Genomic DNA, 18,841 nt, shown 5'->3' with positions numbered 1-18,841 from the left:
GATGGCTTTACAGTTAAGAGCTCTTCCTGCTCTTCTACAGGACTTCAGTTTGCTTCCCAACATCAATGGCAGGCTACTCACAAATTCCTTTAAGTCCAGCTCCAAGGAAGCTGATGCCCTCTGCTGGCCTCTGGAGGCACTTGCACATATGTGTACACACACACATACACACACACACACACACACACACACGAGAGAAAGAGACAGAGACAGAGACAGAGAGACAGAGACAGAGAGAGAATTAAAGAGAAAATAAATCTTTGCTGAACAGATGAACAGGGGTTAGGAGCACTGACTGGTCTTCTAAAAGCCAGGATCAATTATCAGCACCCACATAGTGGTTCACAACTGTCTGTAACTCCAGTTCCAAGAGATTGGTGCTCTTTCTGGCCTTCGCAGACACCAGCATGAATATGGTACACAGACATACATGTGAATAAAATGCCCATACACATAAAATAAAAGCTTTTAAATTTTAAATCAATCTAAAAATATATCTTTAGTAAGTATATTTCATATTATGTGCATATATAAACACTATATATGGGTATTAGCATGTAATGTCCAATACAACATTTTATAATTTGCATATTATAGATTATAAGAACATGTATGAGAAAGATTATCAGTAACTGTATAAGAATCCCGAAGAAGTGATACCACAAAAGAAAATCCACATGTTGGGAATGGTTTATTACTTACATGTATAGTGCATACTCTGAAAATAACATTTCAGTGGACACAGATCTAAAAGCAGCACAGATGTGCTCTAAGGTAGTACTTTCAATAGTGCTTGGCACCATTTTAAAAATTAAGTTGGAAGTGTCTTACTAAAATTCATTTGATCCAAAGAATGGAAAGGTAATGTTCAATGCTAGATATTCTTTCCATAAACATTTGTAACAATAAGTTTGCTCATCTAAAGTACATGAACAACTCCTAAATAAAATTTGCACACGAACCAGTATGCCATTTTAGAATAACTGGAATTAAAATAGACCCTGGAACTAACACTCCGCATATGAGAATATCTGAGACAAGAAACACAATAGGCATAGCATAACAGTGACTGCCTGGCAGGGCAGAAATCATTGTCAAGCCTACGGAAAACAGGAGCTAAAGCAATTATAGTAATTGTGGTTGTGGAATAAAATTATTTTATCAAACAATATTTTCCACTTTAAAATTAAGGCAACCCTGGCTGCCTTCCATAATGAATGAATCACTGGGTTAGCTCTGTGGGCATACACGTAGGAAAAGAGTCAACATTTCTCCAAATTCAGCAAGAGCCCGGTCTACTGCTGAGGCTGTTACCTTCCATAGTGGCCAGCCTCCTCTTCCCCTTCCATACTCATCTCTGTTTTTGAGCATAGAAAGCACCCACAGCGGGTGGTGGTACTTGTAGGATAAGCCAAGCTTCCCTACATCTCATGGCCAGGCCAAAGGACATGCTGCAGCCTTCAGCACCTCTCCTAGAACTCTTCCTTTTAAAAGCTCACTCTACTGGGTCGTAACTTGTTTGTCCTGGGCCATCATCAATCTGATCAGAATCAAGCTGCATTCAATGGCTTGCCATGAAAAGAACAGCAAGGAACCAAATCACATCCCCGAAAAACAAATGTCAATTGAAGAACAAATGCCTGAACATCCAGAGGAACACAAAAATAAAAGTAAAAGTAATTATAGTGACTGAAAAAAATACCATGATGGCTCCCAACAGTATCAGAACCAAAGAAAGAGTTCATGCACTGAATTCCAGAATACATCACTACAGAGGGGCACAGGGAGTGATCATCTCATCTCTACCCTAAAATGGAGATTCTGTAGAATGGAACAGAATGGCATATTCCACCCATAAGTGCAGTGCTCAACAGCTAGACACTGGGGCAGCAGACAGGGAATTAGTCAGGTACCACCAATCCAGGGACAGAGAGCTTTCCTCAAATTATGCTAGTAAACTGTAGATGTCTTCTACTGACATACAGTTTTTGTTGTGAGTTATTTTTAACTGATACAGAAAAACTATACATACTAATGGAATACCTTACAATGTTTCACTATGTATAATATGTAAATCAAGTAAAAACATCATATCTTCAAATATCTTTTTTATGTGAAAATTTTGAAACTATTTTCTTACTTTGAAGAGCACTATATACTAATATCATTTCTAATCACCCCACCATGCAAAACCACACCAGAATGCCTTGGTCTGCACACAGTTTTTACTAAAGCAGATTTACTTAACAGTCTTTTGTACTTTGCACTTGCTGCTGGGGATGCAGAAGCAGCATAGTCAAGATGCAGGCCAAGAACTTCTCATGCATTACATCAGTAGCTAGAAGAGCATCAAAAGACCAAATTGTATCTGAGCTCTAGTAGGATACAGAAAGTTACAAAACTCTGAGATTAGCTGGCAAATAGCAATTTGAAGGAAGGCAGTGAACAAATGAGATACTTACAAAAATGTATCAAGTGCTTCAGAAAGTTACAATATAATCTATTACACAACAAACCTGTTACAGAATAATCGTAATACAGACTTTCAAGTAAGATGTATATTTTTGTATTTGCTTGAAACCCTGCTTTGTCTCTTACCATGCACATGGAGATGTGTGTGCCATGCATCAAGGCATATCAAATTGTTTTAGGCTATCAGAACCAGGAAGCAAAACAGAGAGTAAATAGATTAAGATTAGAGATGGCAAGAGAGACTTGCCACGTGTTGCCTTACTAAATAGGGACCTGGGCTATCAGACTCTTTGTTCTAAACTGTATTGCCTTTCATGAGAAAAAAAAATGGCTTTTGTTGTTCACTTTTAGGGTAAGCCAACACATGAAATAAAATGTCTAATACTAAAAAGAAATAAAGAAGCTAGTTCACATAAGGTTTATTCATGTTAGCTGAAATCTACTTATTTTCTAATAATCTCTATGAGAAAGATGACATCAGTACAAGACTGAATTATGGATCTTTACTTCCCAGCCCACGATGTGGTTGTAAAGAATTCCCTCAGAGCATTTTATTGAACCTGTTTTCAGATGATCTGGCCAAGCTAGAAAAATGCTGCCACCAGAACAACAAAAACATACAATTCTTGTAGTGAGCATATTATAGACTTCCTATTTTGTTCATCCTTAAATGGCAGGCAGAGGATGAAGCCACTGACCCTAATTGATTCTCCTGGTTAAATAAAAAGAATTGCACCAGGGACCTCGTCTCTCAAGGAAGGCAAGATACATTTGGCAGCATACAATATGTTAGTAACCTAAGAGACATAGAAAGCATGTGGAGATGGAAGAGAACAAATTCAGAAATTTGCAGCAAATGACTGTGTAAATGTATCTAACCAAACATATATGGATATATTTTATTCTCCATAAACCTGAAGAAAGGTGTTCCACACAAATTCTTATTATTAAATTTCAAAATCTGTTAGATACCTTCAGAGAACTATGCACAAATAGAAAAGAATTTCTGGGGAAATACATACTGAATAATTTTAAAACCTAATTGCCTTTATGTAATTGGAAGCTTCAAATTGGGAGGGGGAACATGTTCTACAGCGACACCTCCTGGTAAGTGTTAAGAAGATGCAAGTCACAGGCAAAATAGGCAGAGGGTGGCAGCTTAAGGCGATGGGAGCAATGGGGTGACACAGGGCACCGGCCCCTCTGTACTATATCATGAGCCCAAAGACAACCATGACCCCTCTTCCTCAAAAGGCTTCCCCTGGTCCCAGATGGCCAAACAACATTCCATGTGCAAGTTAAAGGTAAATGCCAAATTACTCCTCCTTCTGTATTCTAAGGAGTAAAACTGAAAAATGTAAAGTAAAACTCTACCATGTCTCAATTGAACTGAAGAAAATGAAAAGCAGAAGCCCACTTTAAAATATTTTTTCTAAAAGGTGTGTGTTACAGTACTGAATCCTGTCTCCCACTCCCCACCATACTTTTACATAAAAATCTAAGAACTAATGAGTCATGTGACCAATGTCACCATTGACATCAGATTCTCAATGTAAAAAACTTAGTGTGCACACTTCTCAAAGCAAAATTTACTAATGTGCTATTTCAAACTTATTTTAGCCAAAGGTCAATCAGTTGAGACCAGAAGTGCAAGTTTCTGCAATGGCCTGTACCATACCACAGACAATGCCGCAGGAAAACTTGACAAACTAGTTCAAGTCCCCACCCCTATAAGATTCTGTTTAGGATTCAAGATCAGCAGTACAGTACAATGATGAGCAACAGAAAACCTGGAGTCTGGTCTGTGCTCCGCCTTCCTAATGCGTTTCCACAGACTGACACCATTACCTTCAAGTATTCACTGTCTCCCCTTAGGTAACTAGAAGGCACTAAATGCTGCAGCAATATCACTGTTATCCGCACCTGTGAACTAACTCCCCAGCAGCCAGGGTAGGTCTGCATGTCACAATGTCCCTACCTCAGTGACCACATACACTTTTCTTTCAGTGTCCTGTTGGTCTTCCAGCAGTACCCTGCTATGAGAAAGCAGTAAATAGAACCACACCTTCTGGCTGTGACGTAACTGGGTAGCACAATGGAAAGAACCTTAGTTTCCACCTCCAGCATCTTCTTGGCCCACAGTCAGAACCCAGTGTTCACTTCAAATAATGGCCTGGGAAGAACAATCCACTCTACAGAATAAAGGCTTGGACTTGCAGTAGAGGTTAGAGCACAGGTATTTCATTCAGATTGTGTTCCATTATAGCTACAGAATCCATGTATTAAAATTTGACAACTGAGGATGCTTGGATTTACTCTAAAATGTAAGCAGTAAGATAGAATAAGTTGCTATACATCCTAGCATTTTCTAAACCTATCAGCTGATGGTTGCAGTGGTTCATTTATTGTAGAGGTAAGAAAATGAAGGCCATTCTCTGTACTGATTCATACCAATGACAGGCCTCAAAAGTGACTTCCTGGATGCAATCATTTCTCTACTCAAGGGTTTGGCAAAGGATAAAATGATAGGAAGAAAGATTGGGGGGGTGTGGCTCAGCGGTTAGAGCACTTCTCCCAAGTAGTCACAAAGTTTCCAGGACAGCAGCGAAGACACATTTCATTAGTAAATAGCAACAGAAAAGTTAACTTCCAAATTTGCCCATTAGCTTTCTCTTGCACCTAAAAATGCAGTAGGCTCTTGTCACTCATAGAGTTCATATCTATAGTCACAGTCATCAGAAGCAGCAGCGCTGCCTTCGTAAGATTTGCTGATTTAGGGGCCAGGGACTCAGAGCATCATTTTTGCCTGTATTAAAGGTGAATTAATTACTACAGTGCCCTTGAACTTCGAACTGTGTACACAGAGTTCTTTCCATTAAGAATACACACATTATTCTCAGAATGGTAATGTGTACAAAGGATTTAACTGCACTGCTTTCCCCATTCACGTTTTCTAATCAAATATTTATCGAGCACCTATTACGGGCCATAACTATTCTACTTGAGAAAAGGGGATGAGCAGGAGAGCATATGCATGAAGATAAGTAAGACAGTAAGTAAGTGCTAGGAAGAAAAACATAGTCGCCTCGTCTATTTTCCTGACATAGAGTCTAACCCACCCGATGAATGTTCCTGGTAATGGACTGCACGTAGACCACGGCACAGAACATCAATCATTTCTACTGAATCGAGAGCTCGCGTCCAACACACATGTGTATTCCAGTTCCAATATTCTAAATATGAGTCAAAGGAAACACGAAAGAAACCGAGAGCAAATGAAATATGACACGAAACAGATTTAAAACATCTGTTCTCCACTCTGCCGGCTAAGCACATACAAAAGGAAGGTGAACTGGATGCCCAGTTGATTTTTTCATTTTAGAAAAGGGGAGAAGGCACACAAAAAAATCGTACAGTACTTTTTGACATCCCTTACTATTTCAAAAGGCAAGCACAACACATATTAAGAAAACCAAACAAAACTCCTTAAAATAATCTACAAGAGCGATGCATGCACTCCCATCCCAGCCTCCAAATACACTTCTCCAAGCTGCTCCTCAACGTTGCTGGGATGCAGGCAGGAACTTACTTTCCCTGACTTTGGCTCAGGGTCAAGCGTCCCAAAACCTGCAAGAAGAGATCCTCTAGTCCCAGCTACCACTAAAAACCACAAGGGTCGCGCAATGACTTCGGGCAGTCTGCGCCCTGGAGACCCGAGGCCGGTGTTGGGGTCCCCTGCAACAGAGCACCGCTTCTCCACCTCCCCGCCCGGTGAGCGCGGCCTCGCCCCGCGTGCACAGTCGTCACGCTGAGGATGGAGAGGCGCAGCTGACCTGCAGCGCACACCCAGCTCCCGCCCGCCGCCCGGGGCCCTGTAGCAGGGACTCTGACCTCTCCGAGCCCCGGGGCTGCTGCCGCTGCCGCTGCTACCCGTGCTCGGGCTACCGCTGCCTGAACCGCTGCCGCTGCCGCTGCTGTGGCCGCCGCCGCCCTTGGCGTTCTTGCGAGGGGCCATCACCAGCTGCTCTCGGGGACTGCAGAGCACGAGGGCCTTGCTGAGTGCGCAAGGGACACGGAGGGCCCGCGACTCCTGCAGCAACACCTCTGCCTCCACCGAGCTCGCCGTGCGTCGGATGACTTGCACCAGCGTGCTAAGGAACTGCTAGCCTCTGGTGCGCCCAGTCTGCGACTCCCTCAGTGACCAAGAGCGCTCAGCTACCCCGACCTCGGCCCCGCCCCCGCCAGCCTTGGCACACCCACCAGATCTGAAGGATGGCAATACGAGCCAATCGCGAAGACCGCAGGCAGGGGGCGGGGCCGGTACGTTCTCCAGCCCTCCGCAGGCCAAAGCAAGTCTGGTTTTGCGCGGCGTTTGCAAAGCCCGAGCGGCGTGTGGCTTTTTAGTCTGCCTTGGTCCTCTGGAACGTGGCAAACGTGGAAACCCGCAGGGCTCTCGCGAGCATTGGTGTTCTGGCTCCAACGGGATGGGGCGGGCACGGAGGCGGTGCCCGAGAGCAGCGCACCACCTCTTGGCTTCTTCCTGGGAATTTGGTTCCGGTGGTGCTTAAGCATGCACCAGGAGTGCTAGCCCTTTATTCAGAAAGGATTCGTCACAGTTCCACGACTACACCATATGGGGTCGTTGATCCTTTCTGTGTCAAAACAGGGATTTATGTCATTTGTGCCATCAGGGGTTTTGGAAAACCTTAATTAAGACAAAAATGTGAATATGACTAAAAAATCCCATTTTCTTACCACACGCGACAATCTCTCTGAAATCTGCCCCCGCCAGACTCTTATCTGGAGTTATTTGAAGTGCCCAGCCATAGATCTGTGCTTGTGCATGTGCTGCCTCAGGACTGAAAATTGGATGTTTTGTTTAATGGCAACAGTTGGACAAACCGGCTAAAGACCAACGGAAACCATCATTTTGTGTCACCAATTGCTCATGTCGTGTCTGTGAAACATCAGGTCTGTGAAATATGTGGTGACTTGATAAATTGTCGTCCACTTCCAGAGATCTTCCCCGATCTGAACCACCTTGGTAGTATATCACCTTGCAATAGAGCCAAAGAACACTACAGCTGTGATACGCCCAGCTTTATCCCCCTTCTGCGGCTTGCAGTTTCCACAGCCACCGCTGACCACTGCTTTGGGTCTGCTGGCCTCTGTCTTGTCAGCTGTGAATGGCCGGCCAGGGTCAGCCCAAGGACTGCCTTGATGGAACCCATCAAAGCCAGCGTTACAGAACCGGGAGAAACTGGTTAAGTTAAAAAGAACTAGCCAGAAGCGGGCGTTGGTGGCGCACGCCTTTAATCCCAGCACTCGGGAGGCAGAGGCAAGCAGATCTCTGTGAGTTCCAGGCCAGCTTGGTCTACAGAGTGAGTTCCAGGACAGCCTCCAAAACAATACAGAGAAACCCTGTCTCGAAAAAACCAAACCAAAACAAAAAAACAAAAAAACAAACAAACAAAAAAAAGAACTAGCCAGAAAAGAGCTAAACTAAGGCCAAGCACTCAAGACTAATAAGTCTCTGTGTCGTGATTTGGGAGCTGATTGGTGGCCTAAAAGACAAAGCCTGGAACAGTAGGAAGATAAGGTTATACACCACTTGAGCCCTAAGTGGCACAACCTACCTACTGTGATATGCTTGGCTGAGAGGTCCCTGGGAATATTCCGTCTGGACCTCAGTCAGCAAAACGTTATGCTTTTTGTCTTTTGCCAAACACATATTGTCTCAGTGAGTCCTTGGGTCCCTATTGGTGATATCTAAATTCTGAAATTCCCCCTTTCCTCCTCCCCACCACCCTCAGGCATTTTCCCCATGTTCCTACAATTCCCTTCTTCTATCCTGCCTCAGTACTGACATATCTCCTTAAGCAGTAAGGGCAAAAATAAATTTTGTAACTACAAATCACAGGAAAGCAGAGATTCAATGATGTTTATGCACTGAGTGATATAAAATTAAATTGAAAACAATTCTTACAAATTAAGAAATTGTGAATATATGTGGTTTACTTTCCAAATTTTCCAAATTAAGTGGCTAGAATGATACATTTTACATCTGTTTCTACTTCCAACTTTATGGGCATCAAAAATGCCAGACTCTTCTGGTATCTGCATTCTCTTTTGTAAGACCTTTCCATGGTTTGGTGTAGGGAAATCTGGGGAACCTATGTCCCTGAAATTACAATAAAGGGAAAATAGTGTGTATCAGCCTATCCTTTTCTCTGAGATTTCAAGCGACACAAAGGATGAATACTGGGTGAAATAATGTCAAAAGCACCATAAAGACAACACTTAAAAAAGACAATGTATTAAAATACTAACTTCTCATCATGCATTTGTATATTTTCATATTATAGTATAGAAGATGTTGCAATGAGAGCCATAGTGGTGAAGACAAATATCCTTTTTAAAGTATATAATGTTTTTATTAATCCTTTGAGAATTCCATAATGCATAAAATATATTTGATTATATTTGAATCTCTTCTTCCCCTAACTCCTTCCGGATCCACCCCCTACAATCCCACCCTCTCACAACTCCATGTCTAGTTTGCACTACCCATATGCTCATGGATGTGTGTGGGTGCAGGGGTGTCATCTCCACATGGGAACACGGTTAACCTTACCAAGGGCCATACCCTTAAAGAAAACTGACTCTTGTCCCCCTGAGGCTGGCCCTCAGTTAGTGGTAGGGCTCAGGAGCCCCTCCCTTCTCTGTGCTGGAATGGCGGCTGTCCTGACCCTGCACAGGGCTTGTGTGGACAACCATAGCTACTGGGAGTTCATGAATGCAGAGGTCTTTTGTGCAGAAGGCATCGTTTTTTGCTCAAACCCTCAAGTCATTTGATTCCTTCTTCCTCTTCATCCTCTGCCTGTGAGGGGCGATGTATATATTCCATGTGAGGCTGAACACCCAGTAGACATTCGTTTTCTGCATTTTGACAGTTGGTTCGGTGTTAACCAAAGAAACTTCTCTAACAATGTGTGGGCTGCAATAAACACAGGTGTAGACAAGAGTGTTCTTAAAGTTTTCTCTACTCAGTTTTCCCCAAACCATTTTCCCATATTAGTTATACTTCATCAACTTAGTGAACTGTCATTTGCAACAAAAACTTGACTCTGTTATTACAGACAAGATAAGCTTCTAAGTCACCTCCTGGATAAAAACATTTAAGGAAGGCTATTTTAGGAAATTAATAGAATTAATATACTGTTCTTAAATCTTAAACTTAATGATTGTTAGAGTCTAACACATGGGGGGAAATTCAAATGTTAATTTCAACCATAGCAATATGAACTGTATAAAAATAAATATTCTTCTATTCAGATTGAGTTTTTAAAAAGTAACCGAGATGTAGAAAATAATATGGAGAAATTCAATTTACACGATAATTTTAGTAAAAAAAAATACAGATGTGTGTCTTGAGGCTCTACTAAGCCCACCCCAATGTGTATGTGTCCACCGTTCTCTGAGAAACAGGTCTCAGATCTAGAGGGAAGTATCCTAAAAATAGCATCAGTGACCTTCCAGTTTCATACAGTCTAACTATATAGAGCCGTTGAATTTTCCTTACAATGAAGACAATTATTGCAGTGACCCCTTGGTGGTTCACGGAAAAGCATGCATAAGCTACATGAACTTTGTATTAACTCAACCACCCCTTTGTGTTTTACAACGATGTCCTCCTGGCTTGAATCTATTCTGCAACTTCATAAGCACCTGACAACATTGTTGAGCTTGTACCAAACAAAATCCTAAGGACCTTTGCCAAACATCCTGGAGACGTGAAACTAAGAGGAGACATCAGCTGCCTGCAGCAGAACAAGACTTCATCATTCTAGAGAGATCTACTGATACATATGAAACGCTACAGTATTCCTTTACTGTAAGGAGTACAGCATACAAGATTTTATATTGTAATTATGAGGTAGTAATCCTGAATATTTTTCAGCCCTTCATGGAACTGCCCAGTACTGTCTGTTCACCTCTCTCTTGGCAGATTTCTTTGAGTTAGAGGCAATCACCAATATTCTAAATGATTCCTGAAGCTACGTATCCTTGACACCAGAAAACATATTAATCTAGTGAAAATGCTGTATAAATTGTCTCTGAACTGCTGGCTCACAAATTATATAAGATTCTTTTCCCCTCTGCTTCTCTAAACATCCACACTGCACTTCATTTTTCTACTTGTAAACAGAAGAGGAACACAGCTACCAAAACATATGCATACAGAAGCAATTGTGTAAAATCCTTGTGTAGATGTCTCCTAAGAGATTATTTAAACACCATTTTCCTCCAAAAATATGAGAAAATTCAAAAACAAATAGCTTGACATAGTTCTCAGGCCTAACTGAAAACAGCCTGTTACAAATATTAGTTAGGACACTATACATTCCAGCCACAGCTATGAGGGCGGCCTGGTGCCATGTTTGCTGAGATGTGTAAGCTGGGTGGGTAAGACAGTGTCCAGAACAGAGCAGAGATGACAGGAATGGTTCCACCCTGTGCACTCTGCACTTGCCCACCTTCTGTCTGAGGAGAATGTTCTCCAGGCAGTGCCTAGGATCACACATCACTTCACTTGTTTAGCTAAAGCTGCACAGAATCACTCAAGCTGAAATATCCATGGTGAACACTTTAGATAAAGGTTAAAATGGCTGTACGTAAAACACTGGGCAGCTTCGTGTGAGGGCTAACATTTGACAGCAACCCAGTAGAATAAAGTTATCGTGTGACAGAAGTCTTTGCAAACAACCCTCAACTTGAAAAGTATTGTTTGCATAAATACTGCTAGCGTAGCCCTCTGATCATTTATTCCATTCCCAAACTCTGGGCAGCCGCAAATAAGCTGTAGTGAGAAATTAAAAAGCAAGCCTAGAAGGAGAACGAAACCATTGTGTGAGTCTGTGCAGCAACCACCTGGGAACTAGAGTGATTGCATTCAAAGAATTCGTATTTAAAATGGGAGCTCTGACCCTTGATAAACACATAAACTGCCGACTCTTCTCATTTAGAGTGAGTGCCTCACAGCCGTGTGTTACCTCCCAATCAGACTAGTATGGGGTAGAGAAGATAGCCCACCAGTGACATAAACTTCAAACAGGAACAGGGAACCAAAGGCATGTCCCATGAGCTAAGTGTTTGCCTGGTGCTGGGGCCATAAAGATGGCCCCTCTTCATCTTGCCTCAAGGTCAGAGAGTTCAAAACTGTCCTTAATAAGTCAAAAGACCTAAAGGTCTAAGGCTTGGCTACTGCAGGAAGGTTTGGTCTTGGTAGCGGTTGTCTTACCAACAGACTTGGGTGTGTTTACTCTTGACCCCCAAGGTCAGATAACAGGTGTGGTTACCAAATGCTTGGAGGACTGAGGGAAGAAAGTCTGTTTGCTCCTTATACAAGATAATAGAAGTCTTCTGCCATGTCCCGCATTCTGGTTGGGGTACTTAAGAACACTGAAGAATAAACTTGGGGCATTCAGTATTCACAGGAGTGACCTCCTGACTATATCCTGTGTTTCTGTCTTCGTCTGTGCTTCTTTACCTGCCCTTTCTCAATCCACTCTGGCCCTCTCAGTTACCAACTGGGCAAGTCGGCTGATTCCAACTGAAGGCCTCCAAAGCCAGGCTCCCACAGCCTGGTTGTTGTTTTATTGTTGCTGTTTACTTGTTAACTATTTCAGGTTAGAAAACTGTACCAGGCCTTTTCCTTTGGACCACCAACCAGCTCCCAAATCATGACACAGAGACTTAGTATTAGCTTTGAATGCTTAGCCTAGCATAAGCTCATTTCTGATTAACTTTTTGAACTTAACCTGCTTCTCCTCGTCTTTTTGCCTCGGGGCTTTTTACCTTCTTTCAGTATATCTTACTTCCCCTGCTTCTCCAGGGTCTGCTGCTGGTGGCTGCCTGGCTTTGGTCCCAGGGAATTAATTGCTCTCTCTTGTTCTTCTATCATGCCTTCTCTTGGACCTAGATATCGCCTCCTATTTATGCTCTCATCCTGACAGACCCTCCTATCCCTCTCCTACCTAGCTACTGGCCATTCAGCATTTTATTAAACCAACCAGATGCCTTAAGCAGGCAAGATAAAACAGATGCAACACATCTTTGACATCTTTGCATAATTAAATAAATGCAACATAAACAAAAGTAACACACCTTTACACAGTTAAAGCAACATTCTGAAGCATAAGCAAATACAACACATGTTTACATAGTTAAAATAACATTCCACAACAACAACAAAAAATGCTTCTAGAACCAGTATTGTGCTCAATATTATTTATAATTAATTGGGCATATGTGTTTGCATTAAGAACTTGGCATATGTCACATAAGTGATTGTGTACTAACAGTTCATATGAATGAAAGTTGTTCCTAAGAAAGATGTCCAGTGAAAAGGGTTGCTTCAAGTTAAAAGATGTTGGACTTCACAGGAAGGTCAGGTCTCAGGAAAAATGCTAGTCTGAAGAAACAGACACTATAAACTACAATAGTCAGTGAATTACAGTTCCTTGGGGCCTGTGTGTGTAAGAGGCTTCACAGCACAGAGTCATGTGACTCATAGGACCATTACCAAGTGCCAAACCTCAGGCTCCAATCATCTTTGCCGCAAAGCCTCCAGGATGGATGCATGAGTAACTCCATGCCACTCACTGCTATTTTCTAATGATTTCTCCTTCCTAACCTCTCCTATCCTGTATTTCTATCCTGATACACACAGGGAGCACAAAGGAAAGGGACGGGGAGCACAGCCACCTCCTGCCCACCTCCTCCTTATCCTTTCCTCTGCCCTGTTATTAGTGCACCATGAGTTAAAGTGCTTTTTTTTGTTGTTGTTGATCTGGGAGGTAGGTTAGGAGTGCTGTAGCTTTGGGGAGCAACCTCTTCTGGCTACCAGGAAGCCCTCCTTAATCCTACTATCAGGGTGCCAGTTGCTGGGGTCGAAGTACCAGAGGTTCAGCATGACTGGCAAAAATTTTCCAATCCCTATACACTAATGGCTCTGCAGTAAGTAAAGCCATGCCAGAGGTACAGGCCAAAAAAAGACACTTGAGAGTCAGCAGTGGAAGGAACTTGCTAATAAGCAGTAAAGCAAGGCGTTCAAGGCAAGCAGGCTTGTTGCAGTCCCATCACTCCAAAACCCATTGTTTTTATTTCTGTGAAGAGACACCATGACCATGGAACTCTTATAAAGAAAACATTTAATTGGGATGGCTCACTTACAGTTTCAGAGGTTCAGTTCATTATCAAAATGATGGGGAGCATGACAGCGTGCAGGCAGATGTGGTGCTGGAGTAGTAGCTGAGATTCCTACATCTAGCAGGCAACAGGAAGTCAACTGAGACATTGTGTGGTACCCTGAGCACAGAAAACCTCAAAGCCCACCCCCACAGTGACATACTTTCTCCACCAAGGCCATTTCCACTTCAACAAAGCCACCCCTCCTAATAGTGCCACTCCCTAGGAGATAACGGGATCAATTACATTCAAACTACCTCACCCATACTTTCCCCATAGCAAACTCAATAACCATCCTCGAAACTCTCGTTCTAGACTGAGTGTCCTTCTTCTTGATTATTTTCTGGCAGGATTATAGACATTTTTCTTGCTGTTACTATCATTTTCTGGCAGTAAGCAGATTTTAAGGAGGTTAAGGGGAGAGCCCAGTTTTATCTCTTTTCTTCCCTTCTCAGCATTTCCATTTCATAGGTTGGTCTTTGGTTCAATATGAGCAGAAGAAAAACCCTTTGTGCTATCTCTTCTTATGCTAGCTCAGTCCCCAAAGCTATCATTCTGTGGCTGCTGTGAACACCCACCCATTATTTTCTGATTGGCTGGACAATAATCAAAAAAGGGAACTGCCGTTTCCTGTACTTCCTGTGGTGTCAGTCCAGCCACTGCTTGCTAATGTCAACGCATCCCACAGAGACTCTAAATGTAGTTCGAAGAACTAGTGAGAAGGTTCGCAGACTTCCTTGCCTTATCCTGTGGATCTTTTGGGTCCCTGCCACTGCAGACCCAAATCTTTCAAAGCTTATATCAGCAGGATCACAGATCATGGTACCTCACTCAGCTGCACCTCCATCATCTCCACCAAACCCTTAAAAGTCTCTCTTTCCTCCATCTCTTCTCTGCACTGGGGAGACTTCGGAAGAATGGAGAGGTCTTCCCCCAATACTTTCAGGGCTTCTCTGGTTGCCTAGAAAGTGTATGTTCACTGACTCGGCTTACATAGCCATTTGGAGCCTTTTTTTACTCAGGTTCAAACTCTTTCCTGATAGTGTAAAAAAAAAACAAAAACAAAAAATGCTGGTGATCAAAGGAGTGTGTGTGTGTGTGTGTGTGTGTGTGTGTGTGTGTGTGTGTGTGTGTGTGTCTGCATGTTTTTGTTGTTTGTGACATTTGGACAAAGGTTACCAACCATGTAGATATAATATCAGGTTTTTAACTTTTGGTATAATGCCATTTTTCTTTTAAGAGCTAGCTGGTTATTCTAATAAATATATATACATATATGTATATAAACATTATAATAATTCTTTATATGAAGTTGTTCTACTCATATTACTATGTTACTGTGTAAACACAATTTACTGTTTTAATCTTCTTAAATTAACATACAAGGCAATCATTATGTCACTTTCCAGCATAATTTGTTTCTACTAATGCTCCTTTCCCCTCTTCTCTATCATTCCGAGTGTCCCTCACATTAGTACCCTTCCACCACAGTAAAGGAAGTTTTTTTTCTTTTCATTATATTTGTGTGTGATGAGGAGTACATGTGTGTGTGGGGGGGGTTGTTCATGGTGTGTGAATAAACATTGGAGACCAGAGGACAACCCTGAGTTGTCTTTAAGCATCAGCCATCTTTTATTTGGGGGGCACACCTCCTAATAGTGTCACGCCCTTTGGGGGCATTTTCTTTCAAACCACCACCACATTCCACTCCCTGGCCCCCAAAGGCTTATAGCCATTATATAAAAACGCAATCACTCCAGTCAGGCGTTGGTGGCGCATGCCTTTGATCTCAGCACCAGGGAGGCAGGGGCAGGCAGATCTCTGTGAGTTCGAGGCCAGCCTGGTCTGTAAAGGGAGTTCCAGGACAGCCTCCAAAGCCACAGAGAAACCCTGTCTCAAAAAACCAAAACCAAAAATAAAAAGTCTCCAGAATCTATAATAGTCTCAAACGTATTTCAGAGTCCAAAATCTCTCCTGAGATGCATGACAATCTCTTAATTCACCCGAAATAAATAAAAATAAAAATAAATAAATAAAGATGCTCCTGTTCCCAGTGTTTATCCCTAGTGCATGGACTTTGGGAACCCATTCCCTATGGAGGGATACTCTCTCAGCCTAGACCCTGCCCCAAACGATGTGATAGACTTTGATGACCCCCCATGGAAGGCCTCACCGTCCCTGGGGAGTGGATGGAAGGTGGGATGGGGGGCTCGTGGGAGCCATGGGCGGACGAGAGGGAGAGGGAACTGGGATCAGTATGTAAAATAAGATTGTTTTTAATTTAAATTTTAAAAAAACTTTAAAAAGACTCTGTTCCTCCTCTGCAATCGCTCGGCAGTTGCTGCCGCCCTGAGGGAGATCAAGCACCTGCAACCTGGGCATTGCGGCAACCAGATTGGCGCCGAGTTCTGGGACATGGCACTGAGTCCCCCTGCACGTACCACAGAGATAGCGACCTCCAGCTGGAGTGCATCAACGTGTACTACAAAGAGGCCACCTGTCACAAGCATGTGCCCCATGCTGTGCTCGTGGGCTTTTAGAGCCCAGCACCATGGATTCAGTGCGCTCCAGGCCCTCTTTGGAGATCTTCAGACCTAATAACTTCATGTTCGGTCAGAGTGGAGCTGGGAACAACTGGGCCAAGGGGCACTACACAGAAGGCGCAGAGCTGGGTGACTCGGTGTTGGACTTGTGAGGAAGGAAGCTGAGAGCTGTGACTGCCTTCAGGACTTCCAGCTGACGAACTCCCTGGGTTGGGGGACTGGGTCTGGGATGGGTCCCCTCCTTATCAGCAAGATCCAGGAAGAGTACCCAGACAGAACCATGAAAACCTTCAGTGTGGTGCCTTCCCCCAAGGTGTCGGGCACAGTGGTTGAGCCCTACAATGCCACCCTTTCATTGCACCAGCTTGTTGAAAACACAGACGAGACCTATTGCATTGATAATGAAGCACTCTACGAGGTGTTTCAGAACCCTAAAGCTGACCACACCCACTTATGGTGACGTGAACCATCTAGGGTCCGCTACCATGAGTGGGGTAACCGTTTGCCTGCCATCCCCTGGCCAGCTGAATGCTGACCTGACAAAGCTGGCTGTAAATAAGGTGCCCTCCCTGGCTTGCGCTTCTTCAAGCCTGGCTTTGCTCTGTTGACCAACCGTGGCAGCCAGCAGTACCGTGCGCTGACAGTTTCTGAGCTCACTCAGCAGATGTTTAATGCCAAGAACATGATGGTTGCCTATGATCCCCGCCCTGGGCGCTACTTGACAGTGGCTGCCATGTTCCGGGGCTGCATGCCTATGAAGGAGGTGGACAACAGATGCTTAATGTCCAAAACAAGAACAGCAGCTACTTTGCTGAGCTGATTCCCAACAATGTGAAAACAGCTGTGACATTCTACCTCGGGGCCTAAAAAACGTCTGCCACCTTCATTGGCATCAGCACCGCCATTCAGGGGCTGTTCAAACGCATTTCAGGGCAGTTCATAGCCATGTTCAGACTCATGGAGGCTGAGAGCAGCAATACCAAGATGCCATGGCTGAGGAGGGAGAGTTTGAGGAGGAGGCAGAGGAGGAGGTGGCCTAGAGCTGTCTAAAGCATGGGAGCAGTGTGAACTCGTTATTCATTCACAGCCTGTCTGCTAGCCTTGTCCACTCTGCATTTGCTGTCCCGTCCTGACATCACTTGTACAGATACCACCCATTAAAGCAATTTGTAGTGAACAACAGCAGCAACAAAAATAAATCAAAAAGCAGTTGATATGCTTCCAATATATAATGGCACAGGATATATATTACCATTCCAAAACGCAGGAAGGGAGCATAATGAGGAAATGCTGACCCAAGGCAAGACTGAAAGCCAGATGGACAAACTCCAACCTCTGCATCTTCATGTCTGCTGTCCAAATGCTCTCCACGTCTCCAATTCCATTCAGCTTTGTTAACTGCAACTCGGTTCTTTCACTCAGGCTGGTTCCACTCCCTGGGCTGCAACTGGGCTGCACTTTGACTAATAGCGTCTCACAGGCTCTCCTCATGACGTCAAGCCTTAGCTTCTCTGATGAACGCTTCAGTCCTGGGCCTTCATCTGCCACTGAGGCTGCACCCTCACCAATGGCCTCTCCTGGCCTCTCTCGGTGCCCAGCCTGAGCTGCTCTCCATGATCCCTTCAAAACCAGTACCACCTGGTTTTACTGCCAGCATGAGGTACAACCTTGGCCACCTCTGGAAGGCAGCTTCTCTGTCCTCTCAGGAAACACTTCCCAGAAGATTTCACCTCAGTGATGCTTGTCTCTTCTTAATCACCATTAATTTCTTAGGTCCAGCTGAGCAGTATCAAGTATCCCAGTAAAGAAAATTTTGCTTTAGTCATTCTGGCATCTTGTTAATCACAGCTGATTCTTCAGCCCCAACTAGCCAGAACCACAGGATCTTAACTCATTTCGTCTTTCTGTAACTCTAAAGCCAGAACCATGTGGCCAAGGCCTCCAAGTTCTGCTGCTTTCTGGAGTTGGAACATAGTCCCCTTGTTTAATAACATCTTCACCAGCTTTTTGTCTTTTCTGCCTAAGCTTGGCTGTCCTGAATCTTTCTCTGCAGACCAGACTGGCCTTGAACTCACAGAGATCTGCCTGCCTCTGCTTCCTGAGTGTTAGGATTAAGTGCCTATGTCACCATCGCCTGAGGTCACCACTCTCTTTATTCCATTTCTTAATCCATTTATGTCCTTGAATAGAGGATTTAGCTCCATTCCATTTTCTGGTGTCCTTTTTCTCCTCAAATACTTTTCCTTGCTCAGCTTTTTCCTTTTCATTATAAAACTTCATTAGAGTTAACACTAACATCCACATGACAGTCTATACTAGGTTGTTTTGAGATTTCTTCTGCCAAAGGAATTAATCTGAAGCAAGGCCACACCTCTTGATAGTGCCACCACCTTTGGGGGTCATTTTCTTTCAAACCCTTGCACACACCTTTAACCCACTTCCTTCAGAGAGGTGCCACCCCTAAATGTTCTACATATTTCCCAGATACCACTATTAGTTGGGGACCAAGTGTTCCTGTGATATTCCAACCACAGGAATGGTGATATCAGGAGACATATCAGTGAAACCTGTAAGAT

The 18,841-nt window shown here is 43.5% G+C and overlaps 1 protein-coding gene and 1 pseudogene across 5 annotated transcripts in view; one reads left to right on the top strand and one right to left on the bottom strand.

The window, feature by feature from the left end:
• Asph (aspartate beta-hydroxylase) overlaps positions 1 to 6,885 on the bottom strand; it is a 194,237-nt gene extending 187,352 nt beyond the window's left edge. For 2 of the 5 annotated variants that reach the window (XM_005066736.4, XM_005066738.4), the window contains exon 1: positions 6,364 to 6,721. In XM_005066736.4, the coding sequence (XP_005066793.1) occupies positions 6,364 to 6,487 (124 nt within the window). In that variant the 5' untranslated portion in view covers positions 6,488 to 6,721. The other 3 variants (XM_013110944.3, XM_013110941.3, XM_013110945.3) reach the window with 3 other exon arrangements.
• Positions 6,886 to 16,258: 9,373 nt separating this feature from the next.
• On the top strand, positions 16,259 to 17,305 carry LOC101827301 (annotated as a pseudogene).
• The last annotated feature ends 1,536 nt before the right edge of the window (positions 17,306 to 18,841 follow it).

The sequence above is a fragment of the Mesocricetus auratus genome, unplaced genomic scaffold, assembly GCF_017639785.1.
Source record: "Mesocricetus auratus isolate SY011 unplaced genomic scaffold, BCM_Maur_2.0 Super-Scaffold_6730, whole genome shotgun sequence".
NCBI classification, from domain to species: Eukaryota; Metazoa; Chordata; class Mammalia; order Rodentia; family Cricetidae; genus Mesocricetus; species Mesocricetus auratus.
Note: the sequence above shows the minus strand (reverse complement) of the source record. Positions and strands in the feature narration are given on the sequence as shown.